General features: G+C 34.0%; 1 protein-coding gene across 1 annotated transcript in view; it reads right to left on the bottom strand.

Annotated features, from left to right (window-relative positions):
* Ds (dachsous) overlaps positions 1 to 17,852 on the bottom strand; it is a 282,118-nt gene that overhangs the window by 30,833 nt on the left and 233,433 nt on the right. Inside the window, exons 3-4 of the mRNA XM_049840337.2 lie at positions 7,343 to 7,520; positions 4,626 to 5,096 (exon numbers count right to left, since the gene is read on the bottom strand). Of these exons, the coding sequence (XP_049696294.2) occupies positions 4,626 to 5,096; positions 7,343 to 7,520 (649 nt within the window). The remainder of the gene's footprint in view (positions 1 to 4,625; positions 5,097 to 7,342; positions 7,521 to 17,852) is intronic.

The following is a 17,852-nucleotide window of genomic DNA, read 5'->3' as shown; positions in this document are numbered from 1 at the left end:
TTATATGATGATATTTTTCATAGCTGACGTTTAATCAAAAATGTTAATGCATACTGATAGACGTGATGAAGATTGATGAAACTTTGAAGTTAACGATCCTTAATCAATTAACTTAAGTCATAGAACTAAACTAGTAATTCTAACCAATCGCTCATTACTTGGAACAAATCTAAAAATACAATGTGATTTTTAAGATAAAATCAACTCAATCTAAAGATTTGATTTGCAATACGTAGTTGATACCAGTATTGTGATTTAGCTAATTAGTTTAAAATTTATTAATATTACTACTGAACATGTAACCTCCCATATAAAACGAAATTATAGTTCACACGAAATAAAATGAATTCTTGTTTGTAATAAGTCACATTTTTAATAAATGGAATCTTGTGGAATGTCAAATACTACATTTATTGAATTTATTACCTAGTTGATTTATGTTTGAGTTTAAAAGCAGTACTGAGCCATCTGTGATAACAGTACCTACATTTTTTGTAGACTTTTGTAACGCCGACTTTTACTCCGATTTATGTATCGTAATAGCGAACCGCAATTTGGCGGTACACTATTTGGATTTGATTGCTTTTTAGGAGGACATCATTGATATTAATCTTAACATCGATGTTCAATGATTTTTGACATTAGATGCTCAGAAATACTTATAACTGAACAATGGATAGCCACATAACAGATATTTTGGTTTTGAGTGTCTAAAACCAACTGAATCGAAGAAATAGGTTCACAGTCATGTAGGTAAGACTCATTTAACTAACTTTAATTATGAAACGAATGGACCGTATTATTCCCGGATCTAAAGACCAGCTCACAACATCATCTAAATAGAAACTTATAAGCAAATAAAACGGTCAACACAATAATTCAATATCCAAGCATATACTGCGTTGAAACTCCATGAATCTTAAGAGGCCGCTATCTATGTCTTAACAATGGTGAAGTCATGGCGTAGAATTCCCATAGACAAGTGCACAAAGTTCTATAACGGTAGAGTTAGCAATTCAGTGATTTACAGAGCTAGAAGTTACAACAGTATACGTGGGCTAGAGTATGGATCGCGTTTACACCGTCGTGTAAGCTCTTGAAAGGGTTGATGACTCTTGCGGAAAAAGGCAATGAAAAAAAATTTTTGAAGTCACGTACTGGGATTGTTTGTTGTATGAGATATTTATTGAATTCCATTTTTTTATACATTTGATTTTTTTTTTGTAAACAACCCGTCCTGTCTTAATGTGGGAATTACGAATTCAAAACACGAAAAAAAACTCTACAGAAAAGTAGCTCTAGTTTGAAGTGTTGAAGTTTTTTTTTTCATATCAGAGCATATTTTTTTTTACTTTATACCTAATAAAAAGCGTACCCAATTGTGTGCATTATTCTCGAAATATGTTACAGTATCATCTACAACGGTGTAACAAACTCCATAGACCTACCTGTGTAAATATTATCCAAACGCACCGTCGCGAGTGAGATACCGAACATGCTTTATTGTCTATACTGTAATATAACAGTATAAAACGCAATATAACAATGATATTACACAAATAAATTTAACTGTTGTTCTCAAACTAAACGCGTGTATTACTATGATTTGTTGGATTTCCGTAGATCAGTTACAAGGTATCATTTTTGTACAAATATAATAAGTCTTAAAATCTTGACTGATTCTGACAATGTTTGGCTTTTAAGCATCTTTCGATTAGGTTACCTTTAAGCTAAATATATCTTAGACACCAATGACTGTGTTTCGGATGGCACGTTAAACTGTAGGTCCCGGCTGTCATTGACCATCATTGGCAGTCAGAAGTAGTCAGAAGCCAGTAAGTCTGACACCAGTCTAACCAAGGGGTATCGGGTTGCCCGGGTAACTGGGTTGAGGAGGTCAGATAGGCAGTCGCTTCTTGTAAAACACTGGTACTCAGCTGAATCCGGTTAGACAGGAAGCCGACCCCAACATAGTTTGGGAAAAGGCTCGGAGGATGAATTGTCTTTGGAGTCACGTAAGCCTTACAGAATTAAGTGTACTTAAATGTCAATAAAACTATTCTCGTCTAAGTATACCTAAATATAAAAATTATCTTAATTTATTTATAGTTTGACCTCAAATATGCTCATAACCTATTAAAAGCCCATCTATGAGTATTTAAAACACTGAAACAGTACATAAATATGGCCATAAAATCTTTGATGTCGACTCTAACCCCGATTTGCACTTACTTAAAAATATTTTACGACTTTTTAATGTACTATTAGAAGTTGTAAAAAGCACCTTCATAATTAAAGTCTCGATTTCCGTGACCGCCAAAGTCACAAATTAATTATATTTCATTTTAATTTTATCAAGATTTTGACAGATGACAATCTGACGATAAGAGTACATGACAGACTAAACAGTCTGACGACAGTTGACCTCATGGCATTTTTTAATAGAAAATCTTGATTCTAATAAAAGTTTTCAGGCGATCTGGTAATGGCTAAGTACCCGATCTTTGTTATGTGCGTACTACCATTCATCTTCATATTGACCTATGAGCCCAAACAAACTATCGGCCGACTAAAAGTTTGCAGTGTGTGGTTACTCTTAATTACATAACTTTTTAATTTAATCAACATTTTGACAGATGACAATCTTATAAATATGACGTTAGTCGTGTCTCAATGAGATTTAATGCATTTTTTTCTCAAGATATCACGTTTCCGCGGTGGAATTAGTATCAAAGATGGTGGATGTCCCATGGGGCACTTCGTGAGAATTGTCGAAAGGAAATAAGTTATTGCGGTGCTATCTCTGTTGTAAAACAATCAATCATGCTCGATCTAATACAGTTGTATAACATATTAACATCCTGCTTACGGTAGCAAAGTAAAACTATCCTAATTATTTGTATTTATATTTACAGTAGTTTAAGTAGGTTGTAAACTAAACATTTAAGGTTTTAGTGTGTGAAAATATATGGTAAGCTTATTTCCAAACTAGGTCAAACGAAACAGTATAACTATAAACTTAGATGCCAGATAGTCGCGATTCAAGCAACGCAAAATGTATGCGCATTGATACAAAATTATTGCATTTCCCTCCAAGAAGATATGAGAAAATTACCCAATGCACCTTTAAATAATTACTGCTTTAACGGCATAAATTGAAATAGGAATGTTCGCAGCTATTCGAATGGTTTTCCGCAGCTTTAAATAACTATCGTCATACATGTCACGTTACGTTACGGTGTGATAGACGGCCTTAGCGAATACGACGTTTTGATCTATGGATTAATAAGGAGTTTTACTACTTACTGTTAATGTTTCCTTCAATCGAATCGGGTATGAAAGTTACTATTTATGTACTTTATATCCAATCAACGGTAATTAGTACTTTAGGTCACCATCGGCTCTAGACTATACGACTCAATAAAAATACAGTTTTAAACAGAAATGTATATTAAAGATTTTTCATAACGCTGCAGCCCTACTTACCTACTACCCAGTACTGAATGAACTACCTACATTTAGCGACAAACCACATAACATTATAAGTTAAGCTAAACGAAAAGCATTGAACAACCTATCATTAAAAATATATGTATTCAGTCGCGTTCTTCGTGTAAATTATTTGTCCTTTCAAAATGGGTAAAGGAACGCATCAGCAATTCAAAGGGGTTCATAAAAGTTGCCAAGTGGATGCACCAGTGCTTGCATCAGCTCGTGAGGCTAAGACAATGGGCGATTACGTACAGTTGTATGGGCATCTTAGCGTCTTGCACCACGGTGTAAGGGATAGGATTTGCGCTGGGAGCGATCCTTGGGCCGACGTTGTAAGTTATGCTTTTGTTTAAATTATCTTTAATGGGTGTATGGATTTTTTTGATGTATGAGAGTTTGTAATTGTGAATTAATTTTTATTTTGCTTGATATATTTTTTTGGGATTGTCTGACTTTTTTATAGAAAGTCCCGTTGTGTAGTCATCGTAATAATTGAAATCGAAATCCGTGTTCTTACTACAACGTTTAGCACTTGCACAGGTTTAGAAGTCTTAAAAGTTAATAGGAGCAATAAATAAAGCTGTTTCCAAGTCTCCCGTAACCCCATACTTTCACCACGATTACCATAAAACAGTTGTACAACGAAGTACAATTCTTTGTACAAAACACTGTAATTATGTAAAGTGTACTTCACTTTTATATTGAAGACCTATTCACCTAGCCCAGTTACCTTTTCAAAGGGTTTACGAAGACGCTAAAAGCTTTTCATTTGAATAGAAACCACTTGGGCACGATTTCAATAAATTTGTTGCAGCAAAATGAAGCTATAAGGTGATGCGGTCAACGGTAGTTGTATCATTGAGCCGTTTGTACTTTATGCGGCGATTTCCCGGATACGTTCATTCCGGATTGTTTCTGTCTGCTTAAGTATTGCACATTAGAGAAAAGGTTACTTTTGTTTTACAATGATACCCGTTTCACTGGTATGGAAAGAGACTATTGAGAAGATTTGAGGTTCAAAAGCAACGCGTACATCTACTCAAATTACTTGATAAGTAAGAACGTAACTTCTAGTTATTGGAGTTATTAGAGTTTCATGTACTAAAGTCTTTAACTTAAAAAAAAGCACTTACCTCTATCACCAACAGTAGCCTTCAGATTCCCAACAACAGTCCCAATCCTGACGTCTTCTTTCACACGAAAATTGTACCGAGGCTTATCAAACAGCGCTGATCCAATTCCAGCAGGCATCACCGACACATGTACCACAGCATTTTGAGGAGCTGTCAAACCACCACCATCAGTAGCAGACACTTCTAAATCAAACTTCAAATTGGCTTGCACCAACGCAGGCTTCGTGACCAAAATCTCTCCAGTACTCCTATCTATTCTGAAGACATCGTTCTCATTGCCGTTGACAATTCTGTAAGTTATTGTACCAAATCTGCCTGAATCGGAGTCTGTCGCGGACACGGCTATAATCGGCTCGCTGGAGATCCGTCCTTCTTTCAGAGAAACGTTGTAATCCTTAACTGTGAATGCTGGTACATTGTCGTTTATATCGAGGAGTTGAATCTTCACCATTGCGGTCGTCGACAGTCCTCCTGCGAATAAATAATTGGTATTGATTGTTCGTATTGTTTGTAATTCTATGTCTAATTGGCAGGTGGTTGATTTATGCGTTTGTCAACGCGTTTAGCGGGCTTGTGATTATATGCGGTTTTTCTCCGTGTATCTTTTGAATATACATTATTTATGGCTTGTTCTAATGTAATGGTCGCTGTTGTATCTTTTTCGTCTTTAGTGCATTTAAACGTTATGTAACTACCACGAATTATTCAACTTAATTACATTATCTGTAATTTTACGTAAACTTTGTAATACCTGTTCAAAGTTGACTGCGACGCAATTTCGTGGTAACAGTAAAACTAATAATAAGTCCTTAATGTACAGTTAACTATTACGACGATCTATTGCCTCATAATTATTTTACAATGTTTTCATATAAAATTATTACATAAACGCTGGAATCTAACGACACATCCGTTAGAGTGTTGCACTTAATCTTCCTGTTTACTTTGAAAATATTTATCCAATGTAACAAATTAAAATTGTCTCAAATGGAACCCAAACACAGTCGTCACAGCATTAAAAACTGGAAAAAGTTCTCGAAAATTCCGTTTCAAAAGACAAAGTAGCCGCTCGAGCTAACGAAATAAAAACACCAAGTGATAGTTGCACAGTTCTCTCTCCATAAATCAGTGAGCTCGACTTTCGGGCCTTGGACAGACATCGGCGGAATTTATTTCGGCCGACCAATGTGATGGTCCTTCGAAATCGCTGCAAATCGTGGATATTTTAAAGATTCTCGTATTATTCTGGGTTCGGTTTACCTTGATTGTGCGATGTAAGTATCGTGACAATATAATTATTGGAAATAAATCAACGTTTACAGGCTGGTTGTTGAGTTTTTGTTAAGCAAACAAGAGTATCTTTAAAAAATCTTACAACATCAAAAGAAACTTTACACATTCACACAATTTCGTATAATTTTTAAATACTCAAGATGCTCCTATTCCTCCACTCAAATATCTAAGTAAAGCTAGAAATGACATTGTAGTGAATGCCAAAGTATTTGATATAAGCCAAGCAATATTAAGAGTCCAGCGTGACAGATGCGATCTACTGAATTTAATGCTGGCGCAAGAAATTGTTATTCTGAAAACATTTAGAACTGAAATAGAAATTATAAATTAAATAGTAAATGTAGGTGCTGTTATTGATTGAGATGCTGTTACTTGTAATAAAGTTTTCTATAAATTGCTTGAAGTAACTTTTGATAAGTTCTGGACACTTTCTCCTCCGTGGTTCTGGATGACGACAAATTAAAATTATTCTGTCAAGTTTTATATTTTATTGAAATCTTATAATTTAGAAAGTAAAATAATTTAAAAATCCTAAATTACTCAAGTGAAGGGACAATCTCAGTTTAACTAACAAATACCTCGAAATACTAACGTGCTATAATTTAAGGTTTAAGACAATTTACCTGTGCCTTAGAGAATATTGCATCGCGCTAATTATTGGAAAATTAATAAAGGTCTGCCTAGGGAATGTTGTTAACCCACTTTGGGTAAATGAACATGGTACGTTATTGCACAAATAGGTTCGGAAGCTATCTTAGAACTCTTATGTTGGTAACTCTCACGGTAAAGCTCGAAGTTTTACTTAAGAATTAGAAATCATGATGGTAAAATAAAAACGATAAAAGTCTACCTGCTCCTAAGATATTTGGTAGCAGCATAAGTATTGATATAAATAATAAAAACATCTTATTTTATAAAGGTTTCTGTTTTCAATCGTAAACATTAAGAAATGAATAATGAATAACTGAACAAAGTACATATAATTAAATATGAACAAGGCCTCATAATTACTGACCATTAATTTTAACCTCAGATTACTTTGCCAAAAGGGTTTGGTCCTCTTGCAACAAACCTATTCCAAATTATTAGTTCACTTAATCAAACTATTAATATTTTACATTACATTAAGGAATGTACAAGTTAATGAATGGGCGAGGCTTGACCTCCAGCTTTTAATCGAACATAATATTTTAATTTATATTTTGAACAAAGCCTATTTCGCCATTAAACGTGTGAATTGCGTAAAATGTACATTCAAAAGTCGGAGACCAGAAAATAACTTAGAAGAATCCATTCAAGATCATCAATAATACACATCACAATAAACGTCAAGATAAGACCAAAGCTGCAGTAAATAACAAAATTACATTAAATGAAGTACATAACAAAAGAACATATAAATGATAAAAAAATGAAGTACCAACCTCTATCAGTAGCAATGACGGGGAACTCAAAGTCACTATGAGCTTCATAGTCTAAAGGGGCTGATACACAGAGGTCTCCAGAATCAGGCTTGACGGAAAACTGGGGCTTTCCGAAACTCTCGCCCAGTGTGTAGTTGACGATAGCGTTGACTCCACAGTCTGGATCGATTGCTGACATCTGTGGAAGAAAAATTAATGTTAAGTACGCACAATAGTAATATAAAATTATTTTATTTGGTAACCTTTAAATGGGAATAGGGCAGAAGAGGAACCAAAAGCTACTAATTAAAAAGACATTGTATACAGTTAAGACCATGATGCAGCATTGATATGAACCAACCGAAGATCGATGAAGATGAAAAGTAATCACTAAGCAAAAACATACTAGTAGTATTACTCTTGTTACTTGTTGTTGTATTACTATTAATCATCAATTTGCTAATGGCATTCATAATCTTACTGAGGGAGTTCCCAAAGCAATTGTTGCCAAGAATGACATAACTGGAAATTTTCAAAATACTACAACTTCTATCAAACCAGTACTTATTGCAAAAATAGTTTACGGTAACTTTGGTGATAATTCATAAGTGGTGGCAGGTAACCAGTGCGTCGCCTACAAGCTACAAGGTTTAGAGAAATGTTCACGTGGGCGATATTTTACAATTAAAAGTTGCGTGATATGATTTACAGCACTGGTATAATCGGTTGGTTTTCATTCCTTTAGTTTAAAAGTAGCTGGTTCTGATTATCATGTGTGAAGATGAGTAGTTTTATAATTTTGTTGTTTGTTTTTATTATAATATTGGGTTGAATCGTCTGATTCAGTGGGTGGTGATGTTTCATGTGAATATTGTGAAGAGATTTTTGCATTACCAGTTTCGAAATACATGTTCTTTAACCAAGTTTTACAAATCGGTGTTTCTCAATCTTTATTTGTAGAATAGCATTGACCCTTTATTTTTACGCCACCTAAACTTAATTTCTGAGAAAATGTTAACGTCTATTTTATTACCAACATTTTAAACCCATGTTAAGTTGCCTAAGCTACACAAAACATTGCAACCTAAATTCAGAGGAAACCAGAAACTGCAGTACACGGTAAAGCTTGGTAAATTAAACAGCAGTCCTACGTATTGGACAAAATCCAAAAACTGATCGTTATCACACCTGAAAACCAGAATGCTACATCAAGTGCGCCATTCATTGCTTGTAACCTTAGAAGATAGCTAAAACAGGAAACTTACAGCCGTCATGTTACTCGCAACAAAGGATCGCTACTACGACTAATTGCCATCCACAGTCCAACTGTGAGATAGCAATCGTAATTAATTAAAGGTATTTAATTCGATGAATTGATCAAGGTTCTGTGAGGTCTCAGCTATAGCAAGCCTAAGGACATTGTATCACAATATATACCGGTATATTCTAATGTTCAGTTACTTATGGAATGGAAATTCTAAGTTATTATTCCCAGGAAGCAAATGTTTGACATTTTTGCTGCCGTACATTCTCGAACAAATAAAACATTTACTCCGCTGAAGGAAGTGTCCCATAAATTAAATTAAAAGGCTTTATTGAGAAGTAGGCATCGATAAATAATGAATATATTTGCTTATTTATACTCCAAGCTTTCACACCTTCTTTTTGTTACATGTCCCGAATAATGAGATCAGGTTGCGAACACGACAACTGATCTTAAACGTATTTAAGAAGAAATAAACACACTCTTGGCTTAAGAAAAAAATAACTATAAACGCAAAATTGACCTTTTCGAGAGCTCATTATAAAAATAAACAGTCTAAATACAACCGAACGATGATAAATGAGTACTGGACGTATGAGAAATAAATCAACGGCTACACAGACGGTAGTCGCACAATGCAGGACCCCGAAAATTCAATAGCGTAACGTAACAAGCGACAAATTGCCTCTGTAGGTGTTAAGTGGCAAAATAAAAATATAACAACATCAAAGATAATTAGCCTGAAATCATCTTTTTCTCTTTTACCTCGGCTATATTACGTACGTGACATTGGCTCTTGATTAATTGCATCCACGTCGAACGCTAAGATAAATTGTTCGCACACATGCTATAGAAGTTTCAACTCTGACAAGTTAATGGTAAGGTCCAAATTGGTATGTGATTTATGAGATCGCGAAACGGTGTTAGTTTTAGCGATTCCGCTAATGGCTTCATTCTTGTATCTTGTCTTATTAACATTGTTGGTCAATCATTGATATAAATTGCTTTGGTATTGAGACGTTTAGATAATCATTTTAATGTTATATAACAGGTATATCTGCCAAATGCAAACGAAACTGTTCAACTTTGCTCTTATGTGATATTAAAAGAATTTCTTTCGACAACACGCAACATGTGGTCAGTAAATCACAAATCTTACTGTTAAAAAGGTTCCACAAGATGAATCGCATGTATAATATATTTCGAGCTTTTATTACCATGTTTACACGGTTTTTACAACTATTAATAAGAGAACATTGACAACTGATTTACTGTTGCACTCATATTCTTTTTCTCGAAGACTTGCAGCAAATCATTATTTTAAAAGCAGTGAAATAAAAAGCGGACTGTATTATCATACGGCATCATCCTTAAGGCATGATCCTTACTTTCACCGATACAACCTAATTAAACCTTAGAAAGCTTTTGTTCAATACATTTACCTTTATACAGATCATTAAGGGGACACGCAACGTTCTGAGAAACATTTGTTCAGATTCCCAAAACAGATGAGCATACTTTATTATTATTGAGAATACGATTCAGTCGCTGATTGATGCTCCGTAGCTTGCATGCAAACCTCACTAGAGAGCCATCCAGGGACCTGTCGAGATTCAAGGATATTTTTCTGGGATTTATTTTATTTGTCCTTAACTGATCTGGTGAAGTTAATGTTGTCAATAATAAATTGGTTTTCTTATTAACTTGCGGTGACTGTATAGCGAAAGTATGTTGGTGACCAAATAAGTATATACATGGCTAGGTATGTACTAAAGTCAATTGAGTATGTTTTTTAAACTAGTCAATATAAAGTTTTGGGTTTAAGCCCATACTACAACAATAGTTGCTATTGATCACTTGACTTTTATATTTAACTTAATAATGTTTTGAGAATCTTCTCACTTATCTAAAAAAGCTTTACGTACTTTTCGAAACTCTTAAGTGAGTCCTCATCAATGAGAATATACAAACAGTCGTAATGGTCTTACATTTTAGTTTATAATGAAGAGATCTCGGATAACTCGTTACCGTACTTTAGCACCACACACGATGATCCCTTTCTCAAGTAAAGTGATTTGGTTATCTTTATTATCTTCATTTATATCAGTTTCGACTCTGATAACTTGTTTTATGTGATATCAAAATGACATTTTTGAAATTAAATTAACTTCATCTCTTTGATATTCTGTAAGAGTTATTGGTACTTTGAAATCAGTCTTGCCTTTTGGAGGAAGTTCGTTATGTAATAATTGATTTAGTATCGGATTCCACATGTATACCATTAAACATATTTATGTTACTTTTAAAACAAACAATAAATATAAAACCGATCATCCTCAGCTTACTTCTCACTACTTTACGAAGCACGACCGCTCCACAAACTTCAAAATATGACCGTCGCCGATAAAAGCCGATTCTGCAACACTACGTTTTATATTTAAATTTTTCTTCACCGACAACGCCCATATCGGCTACCTCAGTAAGGTAGATAAGAGTGCCAACAAAGAGATTTATTGCACACTCCAGCCACTACTTAACACTTTAAAACGTTGAGTTCAAATTGTTGGGGATATCTCAATTAGTGACTTTTATGTGCCGCTAATGTCCAGATTATTGATCGAAGGGATCTCTGTCAGGAGACCACGTTTGCAAAGTATTGAGAGAGATTGTGGAAATACAAGCCTTTTTAAAACCGCAAATGTCGGGACCAGAACACGGTATTACATTATTTGTTAAAGGAGCTTATTTGGGACCACTACGATATTCTAATGAAGTCGGTTGACATTCCAGAACGAAATGTCGGATATCCTACAAATGACATGATTTACATTCACATGCAAGAGATTGACCGTCCCACAAATCTAAATACAAGAAGCCTCTTCCTAGAATCCTTTAAGTAAACTTGTCAAAACTAAAGACACATAAATTCCAGCAAAAAAGGAGAAAAAATAACGTAAGCACCACAATTTTCCATGTCCCCAAGCATCCGTAAATTCAAACACGAGTTATTTAAATTCAACTTACGCATTCGACTGGCTCATCTAAATAAAGCGAACATCTGCCTTGTTTACTTTAAAACTAAAAAAGGCATAAAATAAAATGATTTGTAACAAAAATAATAAAGAAATTCTTACTCAGTTCGGCCGTTGGTAAAGGACATTGTAATTCAACCTGATTGGCACACAATAATGGTATCAAACATAAACCATTTAAAAATTGTCTGAGATAAAAGTAAAAAGGCGATCGGACGACAGTGGTGTAAGGAGCAAATAAACTTTTCAGAGGACAATACCTGGCCTGGACTGCCGAGGATTTGTAGTGCCATTAGTTCAACAGCGACAGCTTTATACCAATGAAATCCAAGCCCTAAACCAAAGAAATAAAGTCCACAATACAGGAAAGAAAAACCGAAGATAATTAAAAAATGAATCAGAAATTGTGACCTGCATACTTGGGCGACTATCACTTTCTTTTGTAATTGGTTTTAATTGATGATATTTGGAGCGAACCTTAAAATCTGTATTTTCAACAGTCCTTACTTTCTTTGGTTTGAATAAATAGGCAGTTTAATTTAGCGCTAAAGATATTCAATAACTATTTTGTAGGGCAATTCTTTCAGCTGGACTACGCTTTTAAATTCCATTGAATAAGGTATGTCGATGTGTTTACTTTTTATAAACAGATGCTATTTTATGGAGCACATTAAGTAAAGGGAGATTTACACCTTCAACACCTATGTTTAACGGTATGTCGGACAAAAATAAAAACTAAATGGAATAATATAATGGAAATATTTATACAGAAGCTTTTCAACAATTTAAACTACTATAACGTCGCTATCTTATTGTTGTTTTTTAAACGAAAATACAATATCGATACCAGAAACGCTAAAATAAGCGGTTTTCGACATCGACTCATCGGTTATTTCTTTAATTGAAGGTGCGGTCTCGAGTTGACCTTTACCTCCTGTTTCATTAAACATTTCATTGTCCAGCCAATTTATATCGAAGCTTTATTTTAAAGAATTAAAAGGAATTATATTATTGTTTTTAGCAAGTCTCTCCTCTGTATCTGTGTGGAAATCTGATTCCTTCGTTTTTGGATTCTTATTGTCTTTTTTTTTCGAATAGATTGGATTCTTAGTTTTCTTTCATTTAGTTGCGAAGTATTTTTGTTCCTGAAATGGAAGTTTATTTAAGTCGTCTGCTCTTAGGGTGGAAGAATAAGAGTTTTAAATGCTCTTAAGCGACAAATCAGCAATATATGGCCGTGAATAGTGCTGTGTGAAGAATTTAAAGGATCTTTATTGAGATAGATTAAGTTAATTAAAATACTGCTAAAGCTTACTTCAAATAGAGTTTTACCTTAAAAAAATTATTATTTTAGCTTCAAAACAATTTATTTTCGCAGGCATGATACATTTTAACGAAAATACACGAATTTGCAAGACCACCTCAGTCAATATGAGACTTGTAAATGTCCACAAAAGTATCATAATACTCCTGATTTTAAATGTTCGTGTGGGAGTGAGGTGGAGGGATAAACATGTGAATTTTATGGTGTGTGTACGCCATGTGAGATGTCAATAGGATTCACGGGAGTTTGTGAGCTCTAACGTGGAAAGTAAACATGTTTGTGAAGTTATTATACAATAAAGAGCTTCTTGCCATCAAATGAATTAAGATTTTTGGATATTTAGGTAAAGATATTAAGTGTAAAGTAGTGTTAAGTACACCTGTTATCATGTAATTTAGTACACAGTTAGTTCAGAGCTTGACAAAAGACTTTAACTACTTTTTATCTGGGTGCTGCAAGTAGTTCTCAAGATGTAACACCTCTAGTTAATAATCATGATACCTATGCTATGTGCATTTAGAACTGTCTCATTCAATTGTTTTGAATTGATTGCAACAGTACAAGCGAAATCAACTTCCAACTTTTTATTCGTAACTATAATCTCTCCAAACAAAACATCCGTATCAAACAAATTAAACATTTTAACACGTTCTCAATTCAAAAGTTTAGATTCATCGCATGAAAGCGTCAGGCCGTGTCAACAGTCAGTGTGTGAATGTATTTGCGGAAGATGTAACGTGATCGCCGGTATCAAGTCGTCTTGACATGCGTACGCGCTGCGGTTACGTCGCGATCATCGATGAGCATCGGCCATTGTTGGTGATGCGTTTTTTTTTTTTGGAGCTAGGTTTTCTTGTGTGGGAATTGTTTGGTTGTGATTGGGTTAATTAAAGTACTTTGTTGCAATTTTAATAAAAATGTTTATGTTATTATAAATGTGAAATTTTGGAAGGATATGTATTTTGTCTGCTACTGTAACATACTACAACCACAAGATGGATTTTGACGAAACTTGGCAGAAACTCCACTTGGTGAAACTCAAAATTTTAACATTTATCATGTCGTCAACTCGACACGTTAAGATTTTGATCCGTGTCCAGTTAGTGAAACTTATTATGTTTAGAATATCACAGGAGCTAACTACTTATATGCAGAAGACATTTCGTCGTGGCGCAGGTGAAATCAAGGATAGTAGCTAGTTTGACACAATAAATTACATAGGTATTAACTATATCAGCTGTTAGGATTAAATACAAAATAAATTGTGTTAGTCCGTAAGTAAATATGTCAAGGAGGAATCTACAAATTCACTCGCATATTAAAATTTATGAACACAGTCAGTTGGTTTAAATATACTATGAGTCAATTTAAATGCAAGTACCTACAATATACTTACAATACTAGAGTGACCATATACCACTACGGAATTAAAGGTAGCCAGCTGATTCATTTCAGTTGCTGCAAAAAAGGGCACAAAAGAGAAACATACAATTAATTAAAAGTAAAATAAAAATAACCAGTATTCATTACAAAGCGCTTTTATCCGCGTCTGTACACGCTTTAGGTATAAGACTTGTGAGCGCGACTGTAATTTGTTTATTTTTTGTCCCAGAATTATTTATTTACATTTCCGAAGTCGCGAAGACGTGTAAATATCTTTGAGTAAGCAAAGGCTTATTTTTTGGAAGAATATCGAGTTTCATTCGCTTTTAGGCGTCAACGAGTGACAAAGATGGTCGCGTAAAAATAACAATATATTATGACATTTAGTTGTTGAGATTAAGGCTTGGTTGCAACGCTTTGTATATCTAGATAATTTTAGTGATGAGTAATTCGTTAATTGTTTGATTTATGATGTCTGCATCACATTATAATTTTATATTTTTTATGAATCAGAACATGGTTTTTAAATGATGTATGTATTTATCTGATAATGGATTCATTTTGAACATTTATAGGTTCATAGGTACCTATATGCACATTGTGCGAGCATTGTGAATAACATGAATTTATTTTTGTGTAAATATTAAGAACTATTTTTAAGAACGGTATATGGATTCATTGCAAATTATAAAACGAAAACATAGTGCTAAGATAAACACAAATATCAAATCAGTATTAATTTAAATATTATCAAAACTTGATATTGTCAATATTTAATTATGTAATCATTAGACATCCCGCCGTGACATAAGTCATTTTACGCGAAAAAATCCAAAATGGCGTACACATTTTGCATATTTTTTACAATTATTTCGACTTTTACAAGCAATATATTAACGTAAACGATTCAATACTACTTTAAAAAATACCTTTTACGACTTTTCTACGTTCTATAGAGGGTCATTGGAGTAAAAAATACTATTTTTTGCAAAAAAATGTCAAAGCAATATTTCTCTGCTATTATTATAGCAGATTTAATATCGATAAATATAAAGATGTTTTTGTTATGATCGATAAATTATGTGTCGAATAATTTCTCTGTCAGCTATAAAATATTTTTATTTCGTAGCTGAGCGCGTGGCTTCGCGCGTGTAAAGCCACTTGACAAAAAAAAACTCTTAAAAGTGATCTCGAACTTAACAATACAATACTTCAATTGTCATATCTGTGTAAAAACCTCTATTATTTGTGTACTTTATAAGAGCTTTATTTTGTTTGTAATTTTTTTAACTGAATTCAAAAAAGGAGGACGTTCTCAATTTGTTTGTTGGTATTTTTATCTAATTAATGCACAAAATGAAATAGATGTATCACACAGTGCAGTTGTCACCTGTGTCAGGCACAAAACATTCGGTATACCTAGTTATAATTTATTTTTCAATTTCACAAACCTCTTCCGGCTTCTAAAACCACGTCAAATTGCATACCATTACTGCGATACAACCTCTAATTTTGTGGCCCCACACGCATAACGCAACGAGGCCATAGAAGCAGCGAGTGAACCGCACTCGTATTAACACTTACAACGGTGCTGTGTATTATCTTAATGCGGTTCAAAACATGGTGATGAGACATAGAACACTAATTGACGGACGGGTCCGTTTCTCAAATTACTAGGTTTTCTGTGTAAGTTATAAGCGGACAGCGAGTTGGCTCTATATTAAATTAGACTATTTGGCTACTTATAATATGACTTTGAAATTGAAATCAAATGACGTTCAAACTGTTGAGATTGTATCAAAATAGTAAATAGGTCGTATATGTATGTATATGTAATGGCAGGCAGGTAATTAACGTGTGACAGTTATAAAAATATAATTATCAAATAAATGAATAGTTGCTGTCCAACCGTCGTTTTATTACAAACTGTTAGACGCACTCCTCGAAGAAGGTTAGTAAGCCCCAGCGGGACCATCTGGGATAAAGCTTGCCGGGGCTTTTTCGGGGATTATTCGAAAGAGTTACCGCGGCCCTGGCTTTAGAAGGAACATGGTGAGCTTAAGTCAGTACGATACTGCTACTCTGCATCCATCGTGGGAGGAGTCATTTGATGATTTCCCACCAAAAAAAGCCCCGATTGTACTTTGACCCTTAAATATGTATTAGGTATAAAATCGCTACGTCTCATAACTTGCTTCACATTTTTACTATAATAGCCAGAGTTACAACTGTACATGCGTATGGACTTAAGACATTCTTCTATTCGGAACATCGTGATGTTTTGAAGTTCACAACTTGTAAACAAGCAAAACAGTTAGACAACTTTGATGTAATGTGAGAAAATCAAAAGAAAGGTTTTGATTGACTGTGACACTAGTTTAAATGTGACATGACTGTACCTAATAACGATAAAGGTGATTATTATTTGTGTCAAACTAGCTTAAACCAGCGGTTTTGCCTGTGTCCTATGGAAACAACTCCGCGTACCCGAAAAAAAAAGCATTCAACTTACCTCGAATCCAATAAAATAAGGTTAGGTTTAATAATAGTTAAAGTTTTACTTTAATATTGATTTAATAGGTACTTATAATTTTAATATAATTTTAAGTTGAATATGCCTTTTATACATCAGTTGATACACAACATTAATTACACAGAATTGCCTTATCCAGTCAAAAAAATGCACTTTCCCCCATCTTCCATAGACACAAAAATTCCCCACACCTTCCGGGCAAAATGTAATACTGTAAAAAAAAACTACATATTTCGAAAGCAACAAACATGGTGACAAGAAAAACTACCGGCGCGACCTGTTATGAAAATGAAGTTTAGCTGTGTGGGTGCGTCTGCGCAGGCCGTCGTGCGAGGAGTGGGGGGTAGTAGGGATAAGGACGGGATGAGATTTTGTGATCGCATTTTGTTTGGGGGATAAGGATAGGAAAGTTTAGGTTATTTAGAGTATTCAGAAGTTTCTTTAGGTGTAGAAATTACTTTTAGTGATGAATTTAATTTGACATAAGTAGGAGTCATAGTTATATGTCAAAGGGGTGTTTAGTCATTAACTTCAATTGTTTTAAGCACTTTAAAGTCCCAAAAGAAAAGAACCTGATAATGAATTTGATTTAGCAATATTCAAAAAAATACTTCTAACCATATTAAAGTAATTTACACAAACGTACAAAAATATTGTTCGTTACTGTATTTTTCTTTCTTTCACTCGATAATCATAAAAATAACTCCCAAACGCCACAACTAAGTGAATGGTAAAAGAATCTGGCCGGTAATAGAAACCAGTCGCTTGCGCAACTCCAAATATAACATAATCTTTCTTGATAAACGCGACACTAATGCGATACACATTATTAGTTAATCGCCGATTTAACTGTACTTTAGATTAACTAGTTTTTGTGAGAATTTATTTTTGAAGTTTTGTTTTGCAATAACTGGTAGAATAACTGTGTAACTGTATTATTATAATATTGGATTAAATATTCACAATGACTTAATTAGAAGAAACTTAAATATGGA

Source organism: Helicoverpa armigera, chromosome 13 (assembly GCF_030705265.1).
Source record: "Helicoverpa armigera isolate CAAS_96S chromosome 13, ASM3070526v1, whole genome shotgun sequence".
NCBI classification, from domain to species: Eukaryota; Metazoa; Arthropoda; class Insecta; order Lepidoptera; family Noctuidae; genus Helicoverpa; species Helicoverpa armigera.
This window is presented reverse-complemented; position numbering and strand designations above follow the sequence as displayed.